At 46.8% G+C, this 13,397-nt stretch overlaps 2 protein-coding genes and 1 pseudogene across 4 annotated transcripts; all 3 read right to left on the bottom strand.

Moving 5' to 3' along the window:
• Positions 1–127: 127 nt before the first annotated feature.
• Positions 128–7,465, bottom strand: SMDT1 (single-pass membrane protein with aspartate rich tail 1). Of its 2 annotated transcripts, none has more exons than XM_077169047.1 (3): positions 7,169–7,465; positions 1,585–1,725; positions 128–297 (listed from the first exon to the last, which is right to left on the bottom strand). In XM_077169047.1, the coding sequence occupies exons 1-2, from the start codon at positions 7,352–7,354 to the stop codon at positions 1,588–1,590; spliced, it is 324 nt and encodes a 107-aa protein (XP_077025162.1). In that variant the 5' UTR covers positions 7,355–7,465; the 3' UTR covers positions 128–297; positions 1,585–1,587. The 2 variants fall into 2 exon arrangements, with proteins under 2 accessions (XP_077025162.1, XP_077025161.1); XM_077169046.1 differs by having other exon boundaries at positions 128–378; positions 7,169–7,462.
• On the bottom strand, positions 2,680–3,584 carry LOC143689589 (nucleophosmin pseudogene; annotated as a pseudogene).
• Positions 7,466–7,724: 259 nt separating the features above from the next.
• PHETA2 (PH domain containing endocytic trafficking adaptor 2) lies at positions 7,725–11,977 on the bottom strand. 2 transcript variants are annotated; one of them, XM_077169033.1, is made up of 3 exons: positions 11,839–11,977; positions 10,681–10,762; positions 7,725–9,899 (listed from the first exon to the last, which is right to left on the bottom strand). In XM_077169033.1, the coding sequence occupies exon 3, from the start codon at positions 9,869–9,871 to the stop codon at positions 9,083–9,085; it is 789 nt and encodes a 262-aa protein (XP_077025148.1). In that variant the 5' UTR covers positions 9,872–9,899; positions 10,681–10,762; positions 11,839–11,977; the 3' UTR covers positions 7,725–9,082. The 2 variants fall into 2 exon arrangements, with proteins under 2 accessions (XP_077025148.1, XP_077025149.1); XM_077169034.1 differs by lacking the exon at positions 11,839–11,977 and adding an exon at positions 11,424–11,755.
• Positions 11,978–13,397: the final 1,420 nt, after the last annotated feature.

Raw genomic sequence — 13,397 nt, 5'->3', positions numbered from 1 at the left:
TCTGGGCTACAAGTCAGTAGCCTATAAATTCAGCTGAGAGAGAAAGTCCAGCAGAGAGAAAAAACCAACAACCAGAGTCTGCTCATTTTGAGCAACTTCAGCCACAGAAATATCTGCACACCTGTCATTCAGTCATCAGGACTGATGTTTATTATTTTTGTTCATAATTTGATTACTTGTTTGCCTAGTGCACAGTGAACAGAATTTTGCAGGGAACCTCCAAGAACCTGGGGATCTGAGCTATGGTCACGAAACATGCAGGAGGCTTCACTGGAGTTGGGAGGCCAAGGGCTTTCCCTGTGAAAGAGGGGAGGAAAGGCTGAGAGCATCACCACTTCTTAAGTAAAGGCTTTCTCTTTTCTGTATTTCCCCCATGCCCTGTAAGAAAGAAAAGTAGCAATGAATTGGGCAACAGCAGTCCTGTATCTACATACTGAAAGAACTCCAGGGAGTGGTTCTACCAAACATGGCAGGAGAAAAGCAGGCTTGAATACACATCTGATTATTTCACATGTTTACTGAGCATTCACACCACAGGCAAGGTGCTGGGGCACAAAAGTATAAAAACTGTTCCCTGCCAGCAAGATAGTCTAATAGAATTTGGGTGAGTATACATGTGTGTGTGCATTTGTGCATATAATAATCATGTCACAAGTTACTGGTCAGAGGAAGGAGGGATGAGGGAACACAATAAAAAAAGGAAGGCATTCAAGTTGGGCTGGAATAAAGGGTGGAATTAAGACGAGCCTTCCAAGTGGAAGAAACAGTGAACTGCTGCGTGGGGGTAATTCAAGAAATGGTGAACAGGGCGGGCCACAGTGGCTCAGCAGGCAGGAATGCTTTCCTGCCATGCCAGAGGACCCGGGTTCGATTCCCGGTGCCTGCCCATTAAAAAAAAAAAAATGGTGAACACTAGGACTAGGTATGTGGTCAGAAATATGGAAGATAAGACTAGAAGATGGAGTGACCAAATCATGGCAAGCCTTGAATGCCAGACTAAGGAGTCAGAATCTGTGTCCTCATCTACAACAGTAATTAAGATATTGGCAGTGGCAGCCAAGCAACATATACTAGAGCACTAAAAGTCAACCCTAGAAAGCTAAAAGGGAAGACTCCAGACTCCTGTGGTGCCCGTGTACAGGCTGCTCATACAGAGCTCAATAACTTGAGCTGACACTGGGAAGGACATGGAGTTTCTAATCTCCACCATCAATGTGAAGATGCTGAAATGCAGCTGTTGTGGTGGGTTTATAAGGCATATTAAGTTATCAAGAAAATTTGTAGGTTGGGAATATGAGGGTACATCAAGGGCAACTGAATGCAGCCAGGATGCCGGCCAGGAATTCAAGCTAATTAGAAGAAACTCCACTGAATTTCTAAGTCAGTAAGATTGTTTTCCTCTTCCTTCACAGAAAAAGCAAAATTAAAACATTAGCCATCAGATGTGTCAATTCACTAAAGGTCTGAGCTCCTGCTGTGAGGGTCCAAGGCTGCTACCTTTGCCCCAGTCTAAAGTGTATCGCAGTTCAGATGCTTCATCCCCCTTCCTGTTCCTGGTCTATCTGGGGGAAAAGCAAGTCTTACCTGTCAGTCATCATCGTCATCATCCTCTGGGACAAAAATGTCATGCTCTTCAAGCAGAGCTGCAAAGTTCTTGCTAATGAGCGTCCCGACATAGAGAAAGGGGATCACAATGGAGAACACACGGAGAAGGCCGAAGGACATCTGCAGAAGGTCAGAATGGTAGCCATGAGCTCCAAAACCCATCCCCTCTTGTGGATCCCAGACCCATCTTAAACAACTTGATTTTAAGTCCCTGGACAAATTCAGAGGAAGAAAACTATTTAGAAGAGGAAATAAAGTGATTTCCTTATGGTCATCAAAGTAGAGTTTAAGGTCCTCTTAGACATCCAAAAATTAGGGCACAACCTAGGAATTATTTGCAGATACCTAGAAATAAAAAGGTGAAGAGGACAAATTAAGAGGGCTGGAAGACTAGAAATAGAATTCAGCTCTACTTGAAAACGCTAAATACATGAAAATGAATTACCAAAAAGATGTACAGGCACATTAAGGGGTATTCTATGCAATTCATTAAATAACATGTTCTAAGAAATTTGATTACACAACTTTAAATTTTAGGAGCAGGTGTTTTTTTTTTTTTTTTTTAAAATACTGAGTTTATTTCACATGTATATTTTTGTCTCCCCACCATTTCCATTTGTCTGATCACTGCTACTACTATGTCCTATCATAACATTCCACACATACTTAAAACCAAGCAAAGGGTGGAGTTCCATCTTTAAAGACTAAGCAAGCATTTTGGACAACACACTCTTGGCAAAGAACCTGGACATTTATTAGACATGGTAGAGATAAGTTTTCATTCTGCATTATAATAAGGACAGCCAGATAGCAACTGTAACAGAGTAATAAGATGGAAAATTTTAAACTGTTTAAACTTTTTTCTTAAAGAGACTTCTGCCACTGCCAGAGATTGTGAATAGCCTCCTGGTCAGTCATCTGGAAGCAGTTCATCATGTAGTTGATGAACCTGGCTTCCACTTTGGGAAGAGAACCAACTTTTTCTATATTTGCTTGCATTTTTGCTTTAATGTTTTCCACAGAACTAGGTGCTTTCGGTGTTTGAGGAGTTTTTTTTTTTAAGGATTCTTGACATTTTGATCTTGGTGTTGATGTGTTTTTTTTGTTTGTTTTCTTTTTTTGGTGTTGATGGTTTTGAGTCATTCATTCTGGTTTGATTTCTGTGCAATTTTCACTGGACTATCTCGTACAGATTTCTTCACTGGAGTTTTTTCTTCCATTTCCTCATCATCTTCATCATCATCATCTTCAGCAGTAGCAAGTTCTATTTTTTTCTGTGGAAACTTGCTACCACTTCTGGGGCAGATTGCTTTCCACATCCTCCTCCTCTTCATCTTCTGACTCTGCATCTTCCTCCATAGTTACTAAGTGCTGTCCACTAATATGTACAGGCCCTGAAACCACACTTTAACTGTAAGAGTACAGGTGGTGTTATTTCAAAGCCTCCAAGGGACATTTTCAAAGTTGCCAGCGTTACTTTAATTGGACTGCCTTCATAATGCATCGTTGCTGCGTCAACAATGCGCAATTCATCCTTTGCACCAGCCCCTAAACTAACCATTCTTAAAGATAACTGGTGCTCATTTTCATCATTATCCACCTTAAGATGTTAATCTTTATCGGTCTTTAGTTCACAACTGAAAAGTTAGTTCTTGGGCCTCAGGGGTCTCATGTCCATGTCCATCGAATCTTCGATGGGATGGTGGCATGCATTTGAGGAGAGAAGACAAAGGAAATGGACAACCACTGTTGCAAAGAACAGTTGTGCAGGATGGAATCACACCAGGACTAGGAGCAGGTGTGTTTTGAAAAGTAGGCATTTCTTTATACTAAAATAAATGGACTAGGGAATGTCAGTTAAATCTCATCCACATCTCCTAACCTGTATTTTTCACGGAGTTTATCCTAAAAGAACATTTTTAACTGTGCCGTTTTATGAGGTAGCTCTTCCCCAACATGGACCCTATACCTTCCTGCATTTTGCTGCAAAACAATATTATAGTCACTTGTCTGTGTAAACGAGCTGTTACGCCAGGCTAATTTTAAAATAATTTGGTTTTGATTTCCACATAACCTTGTCCAAAGAGCAAACTTATTTGGTATAAGGGACTGTGTATTTTATTTAGAAAAACCCAAGAATCCAGTGGGTGCTGAGGGCATGGAAAAAATATAGTACTGGTGGAAGTGTACCAGCAAGTCAACCGGCTGCCGGGACCTCACGCAGCTACTAGCTTTGATGGTGGCTTCATTGCTCTGGCCCTTGATTTTTCATTTGTCAAAATAGGGGCCATAAAGCCAATATCACCCTCATACCAAAACCAGGCAAAGATATTACAAAAAAAGAAAACTACAGACAAATCTCTCTAATGAATATAGATGCAAAAATCCTCAACAAAATTCTAGCAAATCGAATCCAGCAACACATTAAAAGAATTATACATCATGACCAAGTAGGATTCATCCCAGGTATGCAAGGATGGTTCAACATAAGAAAATCAATTAATGTAATACACCATATCAACAAATCAAAGCAGAAAAATCACATGATCATCTCAATTGATGCAGAGAAGGCATTTGACAAGATTCAACATCCTTTCCTGTTGAAAACACTTCAAAAGACAGGAATACAAGGGAACTTCCTTAAAATGATAGAGAGAATATATGAAAAACCCACAGCTAATATCATCCTCAATGGGGAAAAATTGAAAACTTTCCCCCTAAGATCAGGAACAAGACAAGGATGTCCACTATCACCACTGTTATTCAACATTGTGTTGGAAGTTCTAGCCAGAGCAATTAGACAAGAAAAAGAAATAAAAGGCATCAAAATTGGAAAGGAAGAAGTAAAACTATCACTGTTTGCAGATGATATGATACTATACGTCGAAAACCAGGAAAAATCCACAACAAAACTACTAGAGATAATAAATGTGTACAGCAAAGTAGCAGGTTACAAGATCAACATTCAAAAATCCGTAGGGCTTCTATACACTAGCAATGAACAAGCTGAGGGGGAAATCAAGAAACGAATTCCATTTACAATTGCAACTAAAAGAATAAAGTACTTAGGAATAAATTTAACTAAAGAGACAAAAGACCTATACAAAGAAAACTACAAAAAACTGTTAAAAGAAATCACAGAAGACCTAAATAGATGGAAGGGCATACCGTGTTCATGGATTGGAAGACTAAATATAGTTAAGATGTCAATCCTACCTAAATTGATCTACAGATTCAATGCAATACCAATCAAAATCCCAACAACTTATTTTTCAGAAATAGAAAAACCAATAAGCAAATTTATCTGGAAGGGCAGGGTGCCCCGAATTGCTATAAGTATCTTGAGGAAAAAAAACGAAGCTGGAGGTCTCAAGCTGCCAGACTTTAAGGCATATTATGAAGCCACAGTGGTCAAAACAGCATGGTATTGGCATAAAGATAGATATATCGACCAATGGAATCGAATAGAGTGCTCAGATATAGACCCTCTCATCTATGGACATTTGATCTTTGATAAATCAAAGATTTATCAAAGTCAAGCCAATTCACCTGAGACAGAACAGTCTCTTCAATAAATGGTGCCTAGAGAACTGGATATCCATATGCAAAAGAATGAAAGAGGACCCGTATCTCACACCCTATACAAAAGTTAACTCAAAATGGCTCAAAGATCTAAACATTAGGTCTAAGACCATAAAACAGTTAGAGGAAAATGTAGGGAGATATCTTATGAAAATTACAATTGGAGGCGGTTTTTTGGACCTTAAACCTAAAGCAAGAGCACTGAAGAAAGAAAGAAAGAAATGGGAGCTCCTCAAAATGAAACACTTTTGTGCATCAAAGAACTTCATCAAGAAAGTAGAAAGACAGCCTACACAATGGGAGACAATATTTGGAAACGACATATCAGATAAAGGTCTAGTATCCAGAATTTATAAAGAGATTGTTCAACTCAACAACAAAAAGATAGCCAACCCAATTACAAAATGGGAAAAAGACTTGAACAGACACCTCTCAAAAGAGGAAATACAAATGGCCAAAAGGCACATGAAGAGATGCTCAATGTTCCTGGCCATTAGAGAAATGCAGATCAAAACCACAATGAGATATCATCTCACACCCACCAGAATGGCCATTATCAACAAAACAGAAAATGACAAGTGCTGGAGAGGATGCGGAGAAAGAGGCACACTCATCCACTGTTGGTGGGAATGTCAAATGGTGCAACCACTGTGGAAGGCAGTTTGGCGGTTCCTCAAAAAACTGAATATAGAATTGCCATATGACCCAGCAATACCATTGCTAGGTATCTACTCAGAGGACTTAAGGGCAAAGACACAAATGGAAATTTGCACACCAATGTTTATAGCAGCATTATTTACAATTGCAAAGAGATGGAAACAGCCAAAATGTCCATCAACAGACGAGTGAATAAACAAACTGTGGTATATACATACGATGGAATATTATGCAGCTTTAAGACAGAATAAACTTATGAAGCATGTAATAACATGGATGGACCTAGAGAACATTATGCTGGGTGAGACTAGCCAAAAACTAAAGGACAAATACTGTATGGTCCCAATGATGTGAACCGACACTAGAGAATAAACTTGGAATATGTCATTGGTAACAGAGACCATCAGGAGTTAGAAATAGGGTAAGATAATGGGTAATTGGAGCTGAAGGGATACAGACTGTGCAACAGGACTAGATACAAAAACTCAAAAATGGACAGTACAATACTACCTAATTGTAATGTAATTATGTTAAAACACTGAATGAAGCTGCATCTGAGCTATAGTTTTTTTTGTTTGTTTGTGTTTTTTATATATACTTTTTGTATTTTTTAATTTTTATTTTTTCTCTATATTATCATTTTCTTTCGCTGTTGTCTTACTATTTCTTTTTCTAAATCAATGCAAATGTACTAAGAAATGATGATCATACATCTATGTGATAATATTAAGAATTACTGATTGCATATGTAGAATGGAATGATTTCTAAATGTTGTGTTAGTTAATCTTTTTTTTAATAAATAAATAAATAAATAATAAAAAAATAAAATGTGATATATCCATAAAAAAAAAATAGGGACCATAATACTTCCCTACACGAAGCATGAATTACATAAATTGAATAACAGGTCAGAACTCATAAAATCTGTCCCACATACCCTTTATTTACAAAGTCTTTTCACAATTCATTATTTCAGCTAATCAACTGCGAGGTACACAGGGCATAAATGGTTACCGGACTTGCTAGGCTGGATTCATAAGCGAGTCTTCTGGTCTCAAAGACATAAGGCTGCGCACACCTCAAAGTAAGCTAGGCCACAAGCAGCCTGTCTCAACTCTTCCCCCTGTTGGTTTCCATTCGCCCAGTCACTGCCCTCACCTGTCAAAATTAGCAACCCTTTGGCGCAAAAGCCTTCCCTGGGTCCACGTTACAGGTTAAAGAGATCCTATGATTGGTCTTTGATTTGTCAATCGGCGTAGAGCCGCGCACACTCCCCACGATGATTGGCCTCAGGCCCTTTACGCCCCGCCTCCAGACACTCACTTTAACCGGTTTGGGCAAAATGGCGCCGCTGCGAGTAACGATGACTGACCTCGACGGTACCAGGCTTAGGCCTGAGGCGCCCCGTAAGGCACAGACATCGCCACCTTTCCACCTTCCCGGCCGGCTCCCGAGAGCTCCGGACCGGATCGTGGCCAAGGTCAGTCGACAAACTGCTCCAGATGCCATCGCTCAGCTCCGCCCCTAACCCGGGTGGCTCGCCCCTCGGACCGGCCTTGGGGACGCTCTCTGGAAGAAGGCCGACCCACAAGCCTCGCGAGGCTTTTAGACCTACAAGTCTCAGCCCTCGCACTTGCGCAGTGTGCCTAGTTCCTGTTCCGGCCGGAAAGAGGCGTTTGTCCCCGACCCGACTTAGTAACGCCACGGCGGTGAGGGTGATGCCTCTTCTCGCCTCATTTTGAATTCTGGCGAGAGGGCACGTCAGACTGAGGGGTCCGTGTGGAGCCTTTTGATTTGTCATCCCGCAATAGGACGGCCGGGGCCTGGCAGAGCAGGTCTCAGAAGGCGATTGTGGAAGTAAACGTAAGGAACCGAAAAATGAATAATAAAAAAAGTTTAGTGTTCTAATCGTATAAAAAACGTTTCAGCTTATTACAAAGATAACAAAGGCCTGTAGTATCTGTGTATAAAACAAAGTGCAGTGGGTTTTGGGATTCCAGTACCAGCCTGGAAGGAGGCCCTTCTTCCAGGAAGTGGGGCAGGAAGGGCTTCTAGGCCTAACAGGGCCTTGGTCAAGCTGTCCCAGGATCCCATAAGAGAGCGAGACTCTAGGAAGGGGCAGATTGTGTATGTTTGGGGACAGAGGTGTCTGTGCCCAGATCCTGCAGCTTCTGATCCAGCCACTGCCACTGCACCCCTAGGTACCAGGCTGGTCTGGCCTGGAACTCTTGTGGGCCCAGCCACTTCGCCTCCCAGAACAAGAGAAAAAGAAAATGCTTGGTGCAATGTTGGTGAAAGCAACGAGGGGTTTGGCAGGTATGCCTGGGTGAAAGGACGGTGAGCAAGTTCCAGATGGTTTGCTGGTGCTCTCAGGAGTAGGAACAACTCTGTGGGAGCTGAGCAAGGAGAGAAGAGTTCAGCAGAGTACTGGGAATTCTGTGTCGAAGCTCCTACAGTGCCCAAAACTGAGAACTGAAACAGCAAACTGACTTCCTTCAGGGAGCCATACTGCCTCCCCACCTCTTCTTTTAACTTCCCACTTTGTGGTTCCACCTCCACGAGTTGGTTGCTGAGGACGGAAAGGTTTCCAACATATGTAAGCTACCAGCCCCTCCATAGTCTGTTGACAGGACAGCCAGTGAGAGAGTACCCCAACACTTTCTGAGCAGAATAAATCCTTCTTTCTTTGCTGAAGGCCTTCTATAAAGGGTCTTAAGCAAGCTGCATCATGGGAGTCCCATGCCCAATCTTCCCACCACTCAGGGAAAACTGGGTGCCAGAAACCCCCATGACACAGTGAATCCACTTTCTCTGTCATTGTCAGTCCCTCCAGCCAATACCTTAGCCAACCTCTGGTATTTAAATGCACATAGGACTTCTCATGTTAGAATTGTGCCTGTAGTGCCTGGAATGTAGATGAAAGGCAGGGTGGCCTGTGGCTATGTAACATTTCCCACTTCCTACTTCCTCCATTTCATTTTATTCCCTGAAAGAGGAACAGTCTGGGACTCTGCGGCTGCTCAGCAAGCCACTTTTCCTCTCCAGGTCCCAGGAAATAAAGGGGTTGGAAGGTATGATCCCTAAGTCCTCCACAAACTAGTGTGGACATGGAACCAGGAGAAGGCTGAAGAAGCCGGAAGGAGAAAAATCCCCCCAAAAGCAACTTTGGAAATGAGTAAACATTCTACTCCTGAAAAAAATTCTGGCCCTGGTGTCCTGATACCAAAGGGCCCAGGCTCAGGGCCTATTCTCCTCCTTCTTTTCTGGCCGGCCCCCCCGGGCCCTCTGCAGCCATTCCCGCCTCAACTCAATGATCTCCTGGCCATACCAGTCATGTAGGGTGGAGAAGCAGGAGGTCTCAGGAGACACAGGGCTCTGCCCCTTGCCTACGAAGGGGCTGGCAGGGCCCTGCAGCTCCCACTCAGCCAAGCCCCACCCTGCTGGCGGGCTGCCTCCTTCCTCGACCCAGCCCACGGAGCTGCAGTCCCTGGAGTGGGAGTGGCCGTTCTCCAGGCTGAGAACCCCGTGGTCAGGAGTCTGCTGGGGTTTACAGCGGCCTGTGACAACCTTCCAGGATGAGCGACGATGCAGGGCAGCAGCAAGGCTCTGGCGGGCTTCGAGCAATTGGCTCTCCAGCTCACGTACCACCAGGCGCATATAGCTAAAGCTAGCCCGTGACAGCACTTTCACCCAGGCCTCCTGGGCCGCTGGCCCATCAGCGGCCAGCAGGTGTGGCCGCACGCCGGGAGCATCGAAGTGGATGGCAAAGGCAAACTCTTCAGGCACGGGAGCCTCAGCCAGCTCTACTGTGCAGCCCTCCAGCACCACCAGGCTCAGCGGGGTCCGGCCCTCGCGGCTTTCGAAGGAGAACAACAGGTTGCCCTTGAGTACAAACCAGCATCTTCGGCCCGCGCCACTGGGGGTGGATGGGCTCCCTGGGCCCCCCCAAGTGCGCAGGAAGCCTGTATGGTCTGCAGGGGAGTTGCTCAGCGCGTAGTGGGCCACGCTTCTCTCGTTCAGCTTCATGGTGCCTTCAGAGAAGTCCTTCGGAGAACTGGGAGGGAAGAGAGGGGGTGTGCATCAGAGGGAGGGGAAAAGAGCACTGGCTCTGGGGAAGACAGCCCCTGCCCACTGCTGCCTGGCCTGAGGCTCTTAGTGTCTTCATCTGTGAAATGGGCTCCTATCCCCTGCCTTCTCCCACAAAGGGTTGTTCTGAGTGTTGGGCCAAAAGCTAGGCACAGAGGACTCGGAGGGAGGGAGGATGCTATGGGTCTACCGGTAAGGCACGGCAGTGCCTGGACACGGCTCTTTAAAATCCAAAGGCACAGGCCCCAGCTGGGCTGAAATGGACCCTACAGCCATAGAAACCATTGTGCTTAAACCATTCACTAGTCTAGGAGACCCTCAATTCCAACCCTGAGGCCAAATCTCTGGGGTTTTCTCACCCATTCTGAGCCCCTTCTGGCCTGTCATGGTTATAGGGCACAGTTGTCCTTTAGTAAGACTCTGCAGCCTCAGGGCCAGGTGGGGGTGGTGAGTGGTGCAGGGCAGCCTACCTCCCTCCATCAGTGAGCCCTTATGTGGGCTGCCTGCAGGGTCAACAAGGATGTGGCACAAACAAGGCATGGCTGAGTGGAACCGGCGGACTCCTGAGTGCTGGGGCCCCAAGAAACATAAATGGAACCTGATCCACCAGTCCTCCTTACTCATGAAAAACTGAGGCCTGGAGGGAGGGATAGTAGGCTGCCCCAGGTCATACAACCAGACCAACAAAAACCAAAGCTTAGTCTCCTGACTCCTTCACACCTTCCAGGGTGTGGCTGTGACCTACTTACCAGCAGAGCCTGCTGGGGAAGGACTGGGGCCTCTTGGCCAGCCTCACAGCTCAGCCCTTTGGACACCTGGTTCCCAGGGAGCCTGCGAAAAAATTCTCAAACACAGTCAACCCATCCTAAAGGATGAGAAATCCTATTATTTGTTTTAGATTCAGTGAAACTGCCACCTCCTCCAGGAAGCCTTCTCTGGTGCCCTGATGATCCCCTCCCCCATTCTCAGACCAGGCACCTTTAAGCAATTTAAGGGAAAGGGGCTGGGTCCCATTGTCTTCACCTTCCCTCTCAGAGGGAAGCTCCCTGCCCCCCTGGGGCTAGGTCAGGTCCCTGAGCTAAGTGCTCCCTTAGCTTAATGCTTGTCCCTTCAGGCATTTGCCCTAGAGTTATCTGCAGACTTTGAAGACACCTAATTAGAGAGTCTTCCCTGATCAACCATGCCTCCCGCATTTCTGTTTGCATTTCCTTCATCCCCCAAGGCCCTCATTTGCTTTACACCATCTTTCCCCCTCCCCGCGGCCCTTCCCCCTCCTTCCGGTCCTCCCCTCCCTTGGCTCCGCCTGGCTCTCGGGGTAGCCCCACACACCCAGAAGTATTTGTTGAGTTAACTGGGATACAAAAGTGAACAAAACCAAATACCCCTCCCTCGAGGTGTTTACATAACGGCGGGGGAGACACAATATAAACAAACAGATAAATAACGTGAGGCCGAAGACAATAAAAGCCCTGGCGAGAAACACACGGGGTACCGAGATGGGGGAAGGGCCATGCCAGACCGAGTAGTCCCGAAAGGCCTTGCAGAGAGGACACCACAAATGGTGGCGGAGGAGTGGTCCAGGACCCAGGCGCACCGAGAATGGTCGGGGGGAGCGCACGGAGCTGCCTTCTCTCTCCCAGCCCGAGGCGAGTGCAGCGAGGCCCGGACCGCACACCGGGCGGGAACCCGCTGCACCACCTCTTTTCCGGATTCTTGTGTTGGGGGGTGGCGGGCTAGGGGCATGGGACCGTCTGGGCAACCACCGCGGTGAGATCCGGCTGTCGCCTGAATAAGGGATAGTCGCGTCCGTGCAGCCGGGCCGTCCCCGCCACGTCCCCGCCACAGCCCCGCGGGGCCACGCCTCCCCGGGGCCGCCTCCTCCCGGAGCCCGCCGGGCCCGCTCTCACCCTTGAGCCGTGGAGCGCGCCGATGTCGAGGAGCGCAGCCCACAGGGTGGACTGCGGCTGCACCCCGGGGTGATCCTGGCCCCAGACCCCGGGCCCCTGTGCGGGCCGCAAACGTGGCCGCGGGAGTTAGGAGACCCCGCCCGGGCAGCTCGGGTTACCGCCCCAGCCCCTCCCCGCGCACTACTCACCAGGCCTCGGGATCCGCGAAGCCGCCCCTAGCTCCACGCGTGAGGGAAACTGAGGCTCCAGTGAGGGGTCGACCTGCCTGAGCCAAGAACTGGTTATCGGAGGGTCTGCCTGGAACCCAGGGTCCCACCGCTGGCCCACAGCCCCGAGCGCCCCGAGTCCTCTTTTCCCCTCCATGCTCCTCTCCTCACCCGGCCCACTGCTCCCGCCGAGCCAAGCCTGGGAAGCCTCGGCCCGGGAGCATTATCCGGGCGGGCTCCTACCCAGCCTGTGAGGCCCCATCGTGCAGCCTCTGCCCAATTTCTCCGCCAGCAGATCAGAACCAGCTTCCCCACTCCTGCCGGCTCTGCAGGGTATGGGTCGAGGACAGTGAAGGTTGCAGGAATGAAGAGCCAAAAGCAAAAAGCTGGATATTCCAGAAGCAGGGATGTCTTATGAACTCAGGGTATCTGCCCAGGTACTTTTGTTGGTTGTCACCTGGGAGTCTTTGCCCTTGTGGTTCCTGCAATCTGGATTGCTCTTCCTCCCCGCCCCCCCTCCCGCCCTCAAACCCCTCCCCTGAGGGCTGGAGCATCATTTATTTTAGCTTAAATGTCCCCTCCTGGAAATCCCTCCCCCCAGGTGAATCTCACATCCCTGGGTTGTATTTTCGTTGTAGCACTGACCATTATAAGAGCCTTTCCTGCATGTATGCATTTGTTTCCTGTTTATTGTTGGCCTTCCCCACTAAACTTTATTCAGTTAATAGACAACACACCATAATAAATGGTAGAAAGTGTTTTGGTTTGCTAAAACTGCGGGAATGCAATATACCAGGTATGGATTGGCTTTTACAATGGGGATTTATTAGTTTACAAATTCACAGTTCTAAGGCCATGAAAATGTCCCAATTAAGGCATCAACAGGATGATACCTTCTCTGAAGAAAGCCTGCTAGCATCAGGGGTTCCTCTGTCAGAAAGCAAGGCACATTTCAGGTGTCTGCTCGTCCTTGGCTCCTGGGTTTCATTTCTTTCAGCTGTAGTTCTGGTGGCCTCCTCTCTGAGCTTCTGTGGGTCCTCTCAGCATCTCTGGGACTTTTCTCTCTAAGCTGTCCCTCTGGGTATTTCTCTCTGAGACCTCTGGGGTTTTGCTGTGTTTTATCCTAAGAAAGGACTCCAATAACAAATTAAGACCCACTTTGAATTGGGTGGGTCACATCTCAACTAAAACAACCTAATCAGAAGGTCCCACCTGCCATAGGTCTGTACCCACAGGAATGGATTAAAAGAACATGGTATTTTCTGGGGTACATAACAGCTTCAAACCAGCACAGAAGGCAATATGTGATGTGGGGGAAGAAAAAGATCAGGAAGAGAGAGACTGGAAATTGCA

Source organism: Tamandua tetradactyla, chromosome 7, assembly GCF_023851605.1.
Source record: "Tamandua tetradactyla isolate mTamTet1 chromosome 7, mTamTet1.pri, whole genome shotgun sequence".
Classification (NCBI taxonomy): domain Eukaryota; kingdom Metazoa; phylum Chordata; class Mammalia; order Pilosa; family Myrmecophagidae; genus Tamandua; species Tamandua tetradactyla.
The sequence above is the reverse complement of the archived record's forward strand: the minus strand, read 5'-3'. Positions and strand labels throughout refer to the sequence as shown.